Source organism: Anarrhichthys ocellatus, unplaced genomic scaffold, assembly GCF_004355925.1.
Source record: "Anarrhichthys ocellatus isolate YVR2014 unplaced genomic scaffold, GSC_Weel_1.0 scaffold99, whole genome shotgun sequence".
NCBI lineage: Eukaryota > Metazoa > Chordata > Actinopteri > Perciformes > Anarhichadidae > Anarrhichthys > Anarrhichthys ocellatus.
In genome coordinates this window covers 589,812-606,673 of record NW_022280129.1, presented here as the reverse complement: position 1 = coordinate 606,673, position 16,862 = coordinate 589,812, and the positions used below count along the sequence as shown (strand labels likewise).

Genomic DNA, 16,862 nt, shown 5'->3' with positions numbered 1-16,862 from the left:
AACATTAACTAGTGATAAAACGCTAACCGTGACTGTTTCACAACATTGAGTGTTACAACGCAAGGAGGTTGAAAGCTCAGGAAAAAGCTAATAGTGGACTTTGACTTGGGTTTGTGTTGTCAAACAGTGAAAAAAATATTTCCATGACCTCAACAAAGTAGTCTTACTTTCACAATAACATGTAAAATAACTTCTCTGACTCACCTACTATTCCGATTGTTCGGTCTCTCGTCCCATCTGTTTATATCTTACATATCCCTACTATCGTACAATATCGTAATATCGTACAAATGGAAACCGGAACGCTTCTAATAACAAAATCTAGTCCTGTTGCCTCCAGATTTGCAAGCAGACGAGCAGAGAGCGATAGAGAGATTAGCTTCATAGAAAACAGCAGAGGAGCACATTGGCTTGTTGATCTGTGCAGAGAAATGTGCTTTGTATGAACAGCCAGGCCACTGCTCACATGACATCACTTCATTTAATCCAGTGGTCATATACAAATACTGATTAGTGCAGTTGCAATAAATTACAACAGACTAATTGACACACAGCACACCTGGGCACAGGTAGTTTTACAACAATTGATAATGTTATCATGTTTTTTTACTAGAAAAATCAAATCAATTGCTTTTTCAGTCCACTAGATGGTGCTGAGTTGTTTTCTGGTGAGGTCAGCAGAGGTGCCGGGTCAGCGTGATTGGTAGGAAGTTGGTCAAAACAAAGAGAGACATCGGAGAAAGAAATCAGAAATGCACCGTCCGCGTTTAAATCTAAGTCTGGACTTATTTGGGATTTTTTAACAAGGAAGGGAAGAAGGACATGAATATGACGCATGAATATGACACATGGATGTGACTCCGTTGCGGCGTTTTTTCACCGACACAGCTGTGCCCAAGCTCTACAGAGAAGTGAAGCTTAACGTTGTGGAGTCTTTGAGTACAGCAGAAAGAGTTGCATTAACTTGCGATGCGTGGACGTTAAGCGCAGTGGATTCCTATGTGACTATAACAGCACAATATCTCAGGGGACTGGTGACTGCTGTACACGTAAGTCACAGCGGGGCAAACATTACAGACCTCCTGCAAAATGCAGCACAAGAATGGGGGATTGCCGACAAAAACCTGGTGGTTGTAACCGACAACGTTTCTAACGTGGGCGTTGCCGTTCAGTTAGCGGGATTCCTCACCCGCTCAATCTGGCCTCACAACGGGGTTAAATCTGCCAACAGTAGCCAGGCTCATGGAGGGAGTGCGGCGCATAACTGGCTCTCTGCCCTTCATGTCCACGCATTGCATGTTATACTGAGTTATATAACTCTTATATCCTACTTATATAAGTTATAGACACGTTTGCATCAGTTAGGTTGGGCTATGTAGACTGTAATACAAACGGTTCAGTTTGTCAGGTTCATGCAACATTTATGACATTGTTGGTCAGTCTATCTGCTTGACAATCCTATTTTACTGCAATAAAAATGATTGAAGTGAGATGAACAGACTGAAAACTTTATCTTATTAGATAAAACATGTTGACACAGTTTTCCTTCGGGGACATAATTTGAAGTGGAAAAAAGTAATAAATCGCAATATATGTTATCGCAATACTCAGCATATTCGCAGTATCGTGATAATATCGTATCGCGGGACCTCTGGTGATTCCCACCCCTAACGTCCACCCTCTTAAATATGTCTATTCTTATATACTCATGGACCCTACCTTCATTACTGTACATGCCTGTGTTGATGTGATATGAACTGATGTAATGAGCAGTCATGTGTTGCACTGTCACAGCTGTGTAAAAATCTCACTGAGGTGTTCTTGATTGTTTGACAAATATATGCCAAGTAAATGTTTATGTTGTCAGTTTACAAGTTCCAGTGAATAATGGCGTTCGTGCTGAACACCTTGATTCTTATGCTGTTTCTTGGAACTCACAGGCAGGAAATGACTGCAGGGAAACTAGTAGTACCAAAAATAGTGAGTATGAATTGAGCTGTTTTATTATTATGTGTCAGAAAGGTGATGTAATTCTTATATTGTAAGTAAAAGGAGGGAATGCACCCATGAATTTCCTCCTCCTTGTAATTCTGCCTCTGTGTTAGCGGTGGGTGAATTAGGAGCCCACTGCCCTCCAATGTAATTAAACAAGGTGCAAACACGACTTTAAACAGTTTGTAGAAGATCAGTGTTCATTTTTAGCTGCAATTTAAAAAAAAGAAAAACACACAAAAGCGTGGATAGAAACAAAAAGTTTGCATACGGCTCTTTGCAGATAAATAGTGTGACAAAATGAAAACTGCTACCCAGTGTTGTCATTATTCATGTGATGATTTAGGGGCCTGGATGCGCTTTCCATTTGCCACACAGCAAAGGTTGATGGGAAATAAGATCCCATTAGTCAATGACACATCTTTATCTGCGATACCTGCGGCAAAGCAAAGAGAGGTAGTGTGTGTGTGTATGTGTGTGAATGAGTGTACAGAATCCCCGTATTCACAGACACACACCGCCCATGCTCTCATCCCCCCTATCGCATGTTAATTTACAGTGCCGCTCTTATCTAGGCAGGTGGGTAAAAGCTGGTGGAGCAAATTCTGAAGCCACACACACACACACACACCGGTCCTTTCCTCCTCCATCTTTCCATCCTCTGCTCCTCGTTTATCACGTCTGGGAGGCTTGGGAGGGGGTGGAGATAAAAACTGGCAAGAGGTGGTCAGACAGAATGGATAGCTTAGCTCCCGGGCCAACTTGCCCTGATAGCACTCTCACCTGCTCAGGGGGGATGGACATGGGAGTGCCATGGCAGGAGGTAACCTTAAACAATGCACCTGGGCCGATATTTTAACAAATATCAGCCAGTCTCTGATATAATAAGGCAAATGGTTTTAGATTTCACGAGTGTTTTCATGTTTAGAGTGGAATGAATGAATATCACTCTGGTTGCCTTTGCAAAATCCTTGAAGTGAAGCCCATTTCTGATGTGGGATTTTCATGAGATTGCGTGTAGGGAGGGCCGAGCTTGTGCTCGTTACAGCCCTGTGTGCATGTGGGATTTGCTTTACTGTCGAGAGTTAGATGAAAGGATTGATCCCACTCTCATATCACGCTTAAATGTAAAGCTACTGCCTGCAGCCAGTAGGCTTAGCTAAACACAGAGACTAGAAATAGCTAGCTTAGCCCTGTGTGAAGGTAACAAAATCAAATACACCCTCCCAACAAGAATATGAACTTGACAGGCTGAATGAACGAAGTGAAACAAGATGGCAGTTCAGTCTGATTATCTAACATATTTTCAACGAAACAAAAGTTGATTCACAATAAGCCTGGTTCCAGAAACTGCCCTGGGTACCCAGAACTCCTGTGTATATCCTCCATTTCTGTTGCAGGAAAAATTGAAGTGTACCTCACTGTATCTTTGTTTAATACAACACAATTAGTGGTACACTCAGCGTCGGAAATACACGAGGGCAAAGGGCAAAACTGCCCCTAAGAAATATAATTTTGCCCCTGATATCACTAAGAGAGGGGCAAAAAATGCCCCCATAATAATAATGATAATTTAATGAACTTGTCAAAAACATCGTAGCCTATATGACCCGGTCCAGTTGCCATAGAATGGTTTTGATTTTGGCCTTGACTGATGTTGCGTGTGCGTGAAGAACCGAACGTTCGAAACGAATAAATAAATAAATGTGCGCTTCTTAATCAGACCTGAGACTGCGAGACTGCGGTCAACTCAGCAGACACTTACATGTTAGTGCACCTATATGCTGACATTCACGGTAAACTCATTCAAACGACACAGGGTACATCCCAAGTCTCTTAATTCTCATTTCCTCGCTCCTCGATCCTCGCTTCAACCCGGAAGTTGTTCTGCGCCGCCATATTGACGGCCGTCCCAAAGCTCTTATTTAGCTCCGAGGATGGAGGAGGGATCTCTGAGGAGCCATGAGCGAGGACCCACGAGAACAGACTTCCAGGAAGTCTTTTAACGGCCGACACGCCCCGTCACTGTTCATCAGTCATGTGATTGGACGCTGCAGCCGATCGGACTGATGAGATTATTTTCAACAAGTAAACTGAAGACGGATCACAGAATAAACTCAAGCTTTATATTTGATTCATTTTCTGATATAACATCTGGTTTAAATAAATGTTCATTGTAGACAGAACAACAAAAGGACCACAAACAACTTTCTTCATTTATTAGAAAGATTTGTGTTTTCATGATCTGATGTTTCCCTCAATAACTTTATTATGAAGACAATTAAAGTGAGAGAGAGCTGGAGAGACAAAACACTATTTTTATATATATATATTTATATATATATATATATATATATATATGAGAGAGAGACAGCTGGAGAGACGAAACACTTTTTACATCATTTATCATCATTTCATTCAGTCACGTGAGGCTGTTCATTCCTGATTGTCGGGTTTGATGAGTTTTATCATTTAAGAGAAACAATAATCATATTCTGGGTTATTTAATAATGACGTCATAATCTGAATTTCAAAACGTACAGACGCAAATAATTCATAAATTAGACGATCGCATTCCGCTGGTAGAAATGGATCCTGTGCTTATAAACAGAACACAGGACACAGTTTGTTAACAGACTACAGAGAGAAACACCTCTACAGTGGTGATTACTGTGTCTTTATTAGTTATTAGTATTATTAGTTACTATTATTAAGTACAGTGATCATGTGAACAGACACAAACTTCTCAAAAGTCTCTCCAGCTGTTAAAGCCGACTGACAGCTGATCCAGCTGTGATCAGCTGATCCTCCGTCATCAGAAACAGACGTCGCTTCACGTGACGCAACTGAGGAAAGGACGTCTCATATCTCTTAAAACATATTTCCTCGTTCCTCTCTCCTCACATGGTTTCCTCCATGCATCCCTGGTGGGAGGGACTAAGACGCAAGGAAAGGACCCAAGTGAGGGAAACGGGGATGACATTAAGAGACTTGGGATGTGCCCACAGATCGGGAGCGAGCGAAGGACTTTGAAAGTTAACGGAAAGATTAACGTGAGACAACATCCGGTTTCTTCAGACGAACATCCGATTTTCAGAATAAGATGACAACAAAGTATACATATTGCATAATGGAAATTAGATTAAATGAATTATATTCACATTAAGTATAAAACATGCTACCTGCATCTCGTGAGTTAAAGGGAAAATACACCTAAATTGTGCATAAAGTGTCTTTATTCTTTGATTTGAGGGTTGCTGATGAATAATACCTGACTGACAGTCTTAAGATATTTACTAAGCAACAACTCTGAACTGAATTTATACCCTCAAATGGCACATTTTTTAAATGAAGGTGCTGTAAAAATGTTTTTCTCAAAAATTCCACACAATGACTAATGCAGATGTTCAGGACAAAAATGGGTAATATCACAATATTTGAGGTGCTACAAAAATATCTTTCTCAATAATTCCATACAATGACTGATGTATATGTAATCAAGGCATCGTTGACTTAATAATTGTTAATAGTTGTTTAAAACATTTAATAATAACAATAAATAACCACAAAGAAACAAGAATAAAATTGAATATGATCTAAGAAAACACTTTGAATCTGTAGACTACTGCCTAATAGTCTTATTATTGCCATTTGATGACAATTGCTCATATACTGTAAGCCTAAATAAGTATATTTATTATTTTGAACAAAGGTTAAATGTTTTTTCACAAGTTTCGAAAAGTGCCCCCAAATCTTTTTTAAATGCCCCTGGATTTCAGTCATTGGGGGCAAAAATTGCCCCCTAAAAAATATATAAATTTCCTACCCTGAGTACACTGTACAATATACTGGAGTGAAAACAGTATATGTAGAGTATCTGCTCTTCCAGGGTTCCACTAGCCTCTAAACTGATTGCGTGTGAGCCAGTAAGCTCAAGGTCTTGGCTTGACAATTCAGAATCGACCACACAACCTCATGCTTGAGAATACCTGTGGGTGAATCCATACACGTTTGCCCTTCGATGCAGAGCACACAACCGTGGAATGAATGCACAGGACACAGGGGTGCGCATACACACACAGGATGAGTGACACTCCAGCTAGAGACATGTGCAGAGCTGCCTGGCAGGGCTGTGCCTGGCATATCAACCAGAGCATTACTGTTTAAAACAGCAGGTAGGGGAGCAGCAGGTCTCTACTTCATCATGCTATTCAAGGGCCCTATTAGGCCACAATTACTAAATGGCAAGGCTTGTAAATCATACATTCATGTGGAGGGCTCAGAGAAATCACAAGAACACTCCTCTCCCCACCACCCACTGTAACACGGTGAGAGAAGTAAAGGGTGGAGCCAAATGGAAAGGGGAGGAGACAGGAAAGAATAAGAAAAAGGAATTGGTGGTCGCACTGCTGAGGACCCAAGGAAGTGCAGCGTGGAGTGTTAGCTCTTGAGATCTACGGGACATATTTAATAATATTAAGTTATATACACCGTACTGTATTGAGAGGGGACCACTACTGTTACACCGCCGAACCGCATGCTCGGTACAGCTTCCTCTCGCGGACTACGGTACATTTTAAAACAGATAAAGAAGAGATCTACGAGACATTTATTTCTCGACAACCGTTCACCCGATCAAATTCACACTTGGCAGGTGCATTGCTGAGGACCTGGGGAGGTACAGAGTCGAGTGCGAAGTTGTTCGGATGAGCGTATCTCGAAAAAGCTGCGAGAAAGATGACAAATAAAAAGTATGAAAAATGGTTCAAGGCTTGTTCAAAATTTGTGCTTTTACAAAATATGCTTGAGATATTCATGATCTCCAGAGGAGGAATCCTATCGTAGTCGGTGTCTACTGACCTGTCACCTAAAGGCATCGTTATCCCACTGCTACACAATAAGCATCAAATCTAATGGGTGAACTGTTGAGCTCTGTGTCTGTCTTTTTAATGTGCTTTGTTGAGACTTTGCATATTTCCATCAAATATGAAGGAATGGATCTTCTAAGGATAAATTCCAAGCCAGACCTCTACACTCCCTGAGACGATCCAGCTTCCATACCTATGAACCCAGGGAACACGGTAGAAGGGCTGTCTTTCTTGTGCTGCACGCAAAGGGCAGGCACAGCATTCCATTACTGAGCATGACACTCTCAAATGTGAAATTCTTAGTCGACAAACTGGAGGAGGGCACCATCTTAATCTGACTGAGGGAAGGACCATGCTGACTGCTCAGAATACCTGGACTAACTTCAGTGCACCTGACACTGAGCTGCAGCATACGATCGCTCTAAGGCCACGTCCACACTACTACGTTTCCATTTGAAAACGCATATGTTCTGCTACGTTTACACTGAGCGTCCACACTACGCCGTAGTCTTAAAACACCGAAAACGGAGGAGTTTGAAAACACTCCCGAGGACGGATACGTTTGAAAACTCTGGGGTTGCCTCTTCGTGTGGACGGTCGAAAACGGATACATTTTGAAACGATGTTGCCCACACCTGCGTTTGCTACTTGATTGGTTCTTAGCAGTCACGACGTGTCCTTCCCTGATTCGTCACGGCCCTATCACGTGACCCTTACCCGGAAAATCACAAACAACAACAGCCTTGATTACCGATTGACTACTAGGTTAATTTAACATGGACACCTGATTACAAGTGTTGCTGGCCTTGTTGTCTTTACTAGCAGCTGTTGTTCAGTTATTGGAGCGATTAGCGAGCGGCGTGTCCAGCGGAGGTATCAGACCTACGGAGCGGCCGTCTGAAATCACGGTTAGCGGCTTTGAGGAGGACGGACACAAAACGGAGGACTTTCCTGTCCTTATTAATGCTTATTTTGTTCTGCACAACTATTGTGAAGTCTATAAAGTCATAAACTATAAAGGAACTAAAGCAGTAATTGCTCTCCAGTAGGACAGAAGCTTCAGCCTCCAGCAGAGCTACGAGTGAGAACAGACACCAAGGGAAACGAGTGCCCCGTGTACGTGAATAGTCACGTGATACTCGTTTTCAGAAGTGTTAGTATGGACAGAGATCATTTCTAAAACAATGCTGAAATGCCGCGTGGACGTAGATCGTTTTAGTTTTAAAATTAAAATATATTAGTGTGGATGTAGCCTAAGAGTTACTGAAATAACGGGCCGGTGGCATCTGCATCATCGTTAATCAAAGGTGGTGCAAACTCACTGCAGAATTAGAGACATCAGATGCCGACCATTTTGTGTTTCCAGGGAATTTGCATGTTTTATCTTGTTAACTGTTTATGTTCCTCCTCAGGCGGGGGCCACAGCTGCTGAGCAGCTTCAGACCCATGTCATGGACACAGAAGACTCAAACCCAGAGTCAGACAGTCATTTTGTTGCTGGGTGAATTTAACCATGTAAGCTTAAAAAGCAACTAACAACTTACAAGGAGCAAATCTTGACTGCCACAAGAGGTGACAAAATGATGTGACCGACGCCTCTTTGTTAATCCACTGGCTCTTCACTTCCACAGTACCGCCAGAGGCTTAAAACTGTGAAATCCTGCCGGTCAGACAGCGGCCCCCTCAGAGCAAGGGCAGTGTTAATGACTGTCTTCTGACAACTAACTGGGAAGTATTGAAGGAGTCAAATTATGATGGACTCTTTCACTGATGTGGTCACCTCTTCATAACATTTTTGAAGACAAATGTAATTTCTAAAAGTGGCTGGCAACCAGGCATCAGCCTTTGGTTGTGGAAACTGAACATATGGTTGCCATTGTTAGGAACCCTGTCTGCTCCTAGTGTGTGCTCCTCTGTTTTGTTATTGAGGGCCATGTGCTTATGTTTTGTTTCTGTGTCAGCCTACAGTTTCCACCCCCGTGTTCCGCCCACTACCACGCCCCTCTCCTTAGGCTCAGCTGTGGCTCTTTCCGGTGATCGCCACCGGCTGGCTTAAATACCTCGGCGTTTCCCCGGCGCGTCGTCAGTCTGTCCAGTTACCAGGCTGGTCTCAGTACACGCAAGTCTGAACACCGATTCAGTGAAGATCGTAACCTATCTGTTTGTCTTCTGCTCCATTGCCGCTCAGTGTCGATCCCTGGGAGATCATCTGTGCCTTTTGTTTTGCTGTGTCGGACCTCGGGCCTCCACACAGTCGTGCCGTCCTGTCCCTCCAGACCGTTCCAGGTGAGAGTACGGTCCAGTTTCCCTCCCGACTCCGGAGGCTACCTGTCCGGCCTCGGTTGAGCTTCCCTCCCGACTCTGGTGGAGAACAGGGAGTGACTTTTATCCGCTGGACAGTTTGCCTTTGTTTAGTTTGTTTATTCTTTGTCTCCTCCTGCACAATCAAAATAAAGTCTTGGCTGGATTAAACCTGCTGTGTGAGTGTGTTTTATCTGATACTTTACAGAATCTGAATCTTGTGTCATCAGTTAACGTGTCCACTCTTAATTCCTGGTACACACATAGCAGTAGTAGCTGTTGTCATGTTCCTCACAGAGGAAATGAATCCAGAAAGTCACTGGTAGCTTGTTAATCCCTTCTGGTTCTCTGGACCTTTGTGCTGATTCTCACCACAGATCCATTGGGTCTTCAGGATTGAGGTCCATCTTGTCAATCATCTCTACTTTCAAGGATGTTGTCCAGTCTGTGTTGAATCTGCTGAGACAGCTGAATCATCTCACAGCTGAAGACATTTTCTGTGTGCTGTCCATATTTTTCATGTGTTTGAAAGTGGTTGCCACTGATGGCAACTAAAGGCAAATAATCGGTTGGCAATTTCTCGAATAGTTGTGAATGGCAACCTGGCAACCCCTAACGTCGAGCCCTGGTATTCCATCTAAGTCAGTTGGCTAACTCCGATTTTTAACCAACCTCTCTTAGAGCAGAGGGTCCCAGGATGTTTGAGGTTCGCTGTTATTGGTGTTCGCTGTTATTGGTCCTGTGCCTAAAAATAAGCTGACCCCAAATGGCCTGAGTATCGACCTGTCGCCTTGACATCTGTTATCATGAAGGTCTGAGCGCTGGCTTTGCAGTCACTTGTCCAGTGTTGCCCTTGAACCCTTGAAGTCATGGGTCAGGAGCTTCTGTCCTTTGCTGAAATCTCCACCATTAGACTTCAGACGAAGGGACACAATAGCCTTCATGGCTCCTCTCACCCTGCAGCAGCACTTACCCAGAGGCCTAAAACACTAAAGTGCTGTCTGTAAAACACGGTATACAATGGTTAACATTATAGGTAGAACCCTATGGGAATGCTTGTTTTAATTATGAATCATTATGTGTGAGGTGGGCTTCTTGTTTTTGTGTGAGCTCCCCAAACTTATTTCCTATTGACTATGTTGAAATGTATTTGTCACTTAATATAGATCACTTGGAGAATACTACCCCCCCCCCCCCCCCCTTCCTCTGGTGGCATCCCACCATGCAGATGGTTTGGTTATATTTGCAGATTGTTTTGCATATGTGCTGTTGAGGTTTCAGTTCAAACACAATGGAGGACCTTTGTCTGTGGGCTTACTGTGTGTCCATATATTAGTTTTCATTCTCTCCCTGCTGAGATCACATTGAGCAATGTAGCAGACATGCAATGAAGTTCCCCCGGGGGGGGGGGGGGGGGACAGCAATCAAACCGTGCTCCTATTTCAATGCCGATGCTGTGGTTGTATGAACCAGCATCAGAGGCCACACTGAGAGGGCTTTACAGTCTGATACTCCAGTCACTCGCTGTCGGGCATTGCTGATGCACTGTAGAGAGCTTTCTCTCACCAGACACACAAAAACAACCTGGAAGTATATTGCTTTGCATTTGATCCTGCATGTAAACATACAAATGTAATGCTCTCCGGACTTATAGAGTCTTGTAGTGTTTTGGAGAGAAAGTGTATTTCTCAAAATACTATGAAAATGTTTCAGATGATTTTCTACCCTAAAAACAATCACATTCAGTGATAGGAAAGACATATCCAGTGACTTAAGACACTCATTTAGTGGGAGTCTCATTTAAAATAGATGAATAAACTACCAGAATGAATAAGGAGTTCTGCTCTGTGCTTTTGAATTATAAATATATTTACACAAAAGTTTTATCACGAAGGACTAATGTTTAAAAAAACACTCTAAATAGAATATATAATATTCAGTATACTGAAAGATAATACAGAGACTATGTATGACACTATTTTCTGCAAAATAACAAAGCTGGCAGTTGAATAAATACATTGATTCGAGCTGGGTACCGACCAGTAGAATCCAGGAATAAGTATGTTCAAAACTCGTCAAACAAGTCCTGCAATCCATCCTTTTTGTGCACAGATCTAGAAAAAATGACTATATGGTTCATAATCATCAACAAATCTATTACATTTGTCTGCAAATGCTTTGTTTGTATACTTTGTTGCCACGACAACTCATTGTTTGACGAGGAAATTCTGAGCACATCAATTACATCGAGATGAAATGGAAAGCTGCATTCATTTAAAGTATGTAATATAAATATTAATTCAATTAGAAATGTAATAATGAACTAAGGAACTCAAAGTAACGTAAATAAACAAACTAAAATATCATTACGTTGAATCACTTTTTGGTCTTTTATTGATGCCTTAATATTTTAATATTATTAGGCCTAACTTATCAAAGGAAACCATGAGGTCAGTTTTAAAAATGGCTGTAATTACAATTTTACAACTATTCACTTTGCACAAGCCAGGCTCTGTATCATAATCATGTTTGTTATTTGGATATGAAATCATCAAATTTGGTCAAAAATCAGCACAAAATCTTGTCTCTTGGCAGCTTCTCTGCAGAAATATCAGTATCAGTTGTGGCCTTAACGGACGGATCAGCTGAGCCATACTGCCAATATTGAATCTGGCACAAGGCCGAGGTGTGTGTAGGTGTGTGTGTGTGTCTGGGGAAATAGTGCAGTTGACTGAGAGCCTCAGTCAATATGAGAAAGCAGGCTTGATTTTTCACTGGAACTTTATAAAAGTGCTACATGGGAACTTTTCCTTGCTGATGTCTCACTGCTAAATCAATGCTGATGGCATATTATAAATCTAGCAATTTGAAAACAGCAGTCCCACGAAGCTTCATGCATTCATATCGGAGGTTTTGTGCTTTCAGCAGAATTTTTGACTTCTTCTCTGGCAGACAGGTAAGCAATGTTTCCAAACCGAGTAGTGAGGACTAATGCATCTTCTCCATACAGAGCTACATCAACCACTGACACAAAGGCACCTTTATGCAAACGTTGTGGAAAGGTTTGGAAAGAAAAAAAGAGTTTGGAGCGGAAGGAGAAGATTACAATATCAAGCTGAACCGTCAGTGTGCTGATCTACCAAATGTCAAACGATACATATTCATGTGTTTGGCCAGCCACAGTACAGAGGCAGAGCTCCAGGAGAAGTCCAAACAGAGATGGCTGACATTTCAGCGTTCAAGAGACCGACAGCTGCACGTAAACAACATGCAATACACACACACCCTCAGACACACTCACATTCACACACATACAATGAGTTTAGTTGGGGGATGTTAAAGCTGGAGGAAGAGAGTATCTCTTAATGCCAACAATCAAGTTTGAGAGGTGAGGCCTGGTCACTCAAGACCATTCACTTACTTTTGGGGAATGTCACCTGTATAGAGTTTTTCTTGAAGATCTCCACTCTTTTAAAGAAATCATTTTACAGGACGTTTTTAAAAACCGAGAGACAATTGTGTGTCTGAGGCTAGCACAGTGGGAACCGCTTAGTGATCACGGCTACAGGGATCAACAGCGTACATCACAATGCTTTCACATTCATTCCTACACAAATGTCGTCCACTTACTGTGTTTTAGTTCATGACAATATGGCTGGGCGGTAAGGTGTAAAATGTACAAGTATAATTCTGAATCACAAACACTAACCGTATATATCATTATGAATGTATAACACGCAACTAAAACAAATAGGAAATAAATAATTGTATTTTTCTTCATGGCATCAGTAGTTTTAATGATGTATTATAAGCTGCTTAGACCTCGTGTTAGGAAGTCAACCAGGTCATAATTCATCTCTAATATCTATTCTATATTAATGGGAAAACATCTTCTTCAAAAAACTATATTTATTCAAGTTTCTTGCCAAAAACTACATTTAACATGATTACATATGAACACATCATGATACATTAGGATTTAACTTACCTATAATCAATTTCAATGAGTAGACCTTGAATGCATCATGCAAGTCAGTGAACATCTCTTACGTGCTTGTAAGCTGGGGGTCTGTGAGAGCTAGCTTGTAGTTTATTCTCAGCCAAAGGAGAATAGGAGAATGATGAGACATTTTACTTTATTCCATGCAATGACTGGAATATTGGTCAACTGTTTTCCAGGTTTTCTAGTACACATGGAAAGGTGTTAGTCCAGGGGTGTCAAACTCATTTTCACTCCGGGCCACATCAGCGTCATGGTTTCCCTCAAAGGGCCGGTTGTAACTGTAAGACTGTATAACTGTAACTACTCCGAACATATTGTTAAATAACTGTCTCTGCTTTTGATTATTGTTTATTCAAGTGCAAAAATTTTGTACATGCAGTTATATAAATGTAAAATGATATTTAAGCACATTTCTGTTATAACATAAATCATTTTAATTTAGGGTTAAGAAACCCACATTACTCTATCAAAGATCAAACTTTTAAAGAAAATAACAAAGACAAATTAACACAAGTTATTAAATTAACTTTGTTCAAAGCTATTTGTGTCGCCTCTCTGCATCACTAATGTCCCTCCCTGCCGTCGTCCCGTGTATGGCAGCTACATCCAAGAGCTCCTCACTGAGATCAGGTCTTATAAACACTGATAGATGAGCTGATTCCATGTTGTCTGTGCTTTCATCAACAGCTAATGAAGAAGACGAGTACCTGCTCGTCTCTTAGCTAGCTGTGTTGTTAGATTGCTGCTAGTTCCTGAACTCGGTCTGCGATGGTGTTTCTTCACAAACTGACATTTGTAAAAGTCTGTATCTGGTCGGAGCACACCTGCTCACATACCTTTAGCATGCACAGGGCTGTAGCTTCTGTAAATATATTCTGCTGTGATTGCAGTCTGCCTTTTAATTCTTGGATAATTTGATGTTTTTCTTGGAGGCTAAATTTAGCTCCGTGTTTGGTGTCAAAATGCCTACGTGAATTGTATCCTTCATCACCGACACGCATCATAACACAGAAGACAGACCTGTTTTTCTCCCTGAAGCACAGACATGTATTCTCTTTCCCATCTTAAATTACATCTTCTTCCCTCTGCATCATTTTTTCTCTTCGTGGACATTTTGGGATTATTCGTCGATCTTTTTCAACTCAATCACTTGTTGGAAAACCTCTTTACGGGCTGTTCCCTCTCCTGTCCACCTGTTGTGATAGTTTTAATGTCGGCACACAGACAACATGCTATCTCATAATTTCAACTTTCTATCTCATAATTTAGACCATGGCGATACTTTTATTTTCAAGTCTAACTATTTTTTTTCCAAAATAAAAAATAAAATATTTTTTTTTTTTTTGCTGGTGGATTCGCGGGCCTTGAGTTTGACACGTGTGTGTTAGTCTATTAACTCATATAACTAGCAACAAGTGGCCCATTCAGATTGTTGTTAAAGAATCCCCAGACGTAGTATGGTGTGAGTACAGTCAGAGGCAGGGATGTAAACCTACTTTGTTAAGGTCAAGGAAAAGTGGTGGTCCGGGTTAAATAATAATAATGTCTACACTGATTACAAGCATGAGACAGGCTTCTGAAGACGAACCCTTCCTCACCCTGACCCCCACACCCGTACTGGATACCAATTTAGATGAATCGCACCATACTGCCTTCAAATACTCCGGCATTAATTTACTATTTCACCAGCACATTTCCATGTTCCATCCTCATTAGCACAGAGCATGTAATGTGGTCCTGTTGTGCATTTGATAATTGGATTGGTACTCAAAAAAAAAAAAAAATTGCGAATAAAGAAAATGTTTTACATAACCATGAGGGACAGAGCTCAGAGGGCGCACTCATCAAATCAAGCTTTCAGAGATATGCTGGTGGTTATTAGCTAACTTAACGTAAAGGGAGAGCTGTACTCTGTAAACATGGAGAAACAGACATCGCAGAAGAACCCTCACCCACTGCTAACAGAGCACCACAGCTCACCTCTTCACAAACCCCGTGGCCTCCAATGCAGTATCCGGACCAGGTGATACCTAGACCCAGAAGTGGTCTCTTGGTGAAAAATAAGCATTTATAATAAGTAATTCCTTCTTATGCAGTCAGAGAAAAGGCAGACACATGAAGCTCTAGTGAAAGCTCAGCCAGGAAGACTATACTCTGTTCTTTCTCAGACATCTGTCATTCACTTCTCATGCATGCTCACTCATCATTTCATTGTTTGAGGCTGTCAATCATGATATCAGCTGTTTAGATCAGCTGGTCTCCTCTATCCAACAGCACAACGAAACATGTGCATCGTTAGCCTATCGTCTCGCTGCTGCCTCTTTTAAGTAGCTCTCTACCTTCAGTACGTTCATGCTGCTGTTACACTGTTGTCTGTGTGTTTTCATTACGAACTGACGCGTTTGGCCACGTTTGTAGGATTAAGCCAACGTCCAGTTTCTCAGCAGAGGAGACAGCATCTCTTTTCTCTCGTTTCCCTGCCGGGGAATCTCACCGGTTTCTCCGGGTCATTCTGTGCAGGTAACAACCTGACCGGCACCACGCAGTCTCCTGCTCAATCCAGCAAACAATCCATGCAGGCCTCAGGGCAGGAAATCCTTACGTTTCTGCCTCACCAGCATTCCCCGTGGCCGGCTCCTCGCAGCAGAGGCTTCAAGCGCTCCGCATTCGTTCCACTTCAAGCCGCTCAACGATCAAGGTAAAGACATTCATCTGCTTGTTGCACCCTGTCTTGTCAATCAGATAAATATGGTCAGGCTAGTTTTAGGTGCTGTCCAAACCGTAACATTGTTTCATTTTCTTAGCGTTCCCATGTTCAATGGGAGAACTATTACCGTAAATTCTGTAATAGCGGCGGCCTCAATTAACCTACCTCTACTACAAGAGTATCTATGAGGCTTGTTTGAAGCAGGGATATTTGACACATGCAGTTAGGATGTATTTAATCCCTCTTGTTCCTCAGGGTATTAGACTATTCAACGTTTGTCCTCTACTCAAACTTCATGCCCTCACAACCTACAAGCACACGTCAGTTCCTATTTAAGAAGCACTTTGTTTAGAACTTACGTTGCCTGTTACACTGTGTTGTAATATGCATGTCTCTTACACATTGTGTGAAATACAGGGTTGATTGACCCTTCAGACCTCCTGAAAGCAGCTGTAAAATGACAATCCTCTAAATAGTTAAGAGAGAATTTTGCAGCCTATAGAAACAGCTGTTATGTTGATAGGTTTGTTTATACTGTATGTGATTTAACAGGACAGTGACTCAGCATTTTCACACTCAACTATGGTTTCTCATCCTATTGCAGCTCTACCCAGACTTCAGGGCTTTCCAAACCAGACCGTCCTTCAGAAACCTATTGACGAGGTCTCAAAATATATATACCCTTAAAGACACCTATAATCAAAGAAATGTAACCATTCGCTTGCTCAAATATGGTTTGTTTTCTGGTCATGTGGAGTTGTGGTGGATTGCACTTACCTCCACGGGGTAACGGCGGCCGTTAATGCTGTGCTCTGAGCCTTCAGATCCGTTGTTTGGACCCCAATGAAACTCCACTTTTTCTGCCTTAAACCTCCCTGGTAGACCTGCTCCCCGTACGAAGTAATCATCCTTCAACATGATGGCCACTGGAAGAAAGCCAGGAGGATGGAGAGTTAGACGACATTCAACATCTTTTTCAGCGTACATACAT

General features: G+C 41.8%; 1 protein-coding gene across 2 annotated transcripts in view; it reads right to left on the bottom strand.

Moving 5' to 3' along the window:
- LOC116399049 (receptor-type tyrosine-protein phosphatase gamma-like) overlaps positions 1 to 16,862 on the bottom strand; it is a 540,858-nt gene that overhangs the window by 163,968 nt on the left and 360,028 nt on the right. For both annotated transcript variants that reach the window (XM_031875879.1, XM_031875880.1), the window contains exon 4: positions 16,649 to 16,797. In XM_031875879.1, coding sequence (XP_031731739.1) covers positions 16,649 to 16,797 — 149 coding nt within the window. The remainder of the gene's footprint in view (positions 1 to 16,648; positions 16,798 to 16,862) is intronic.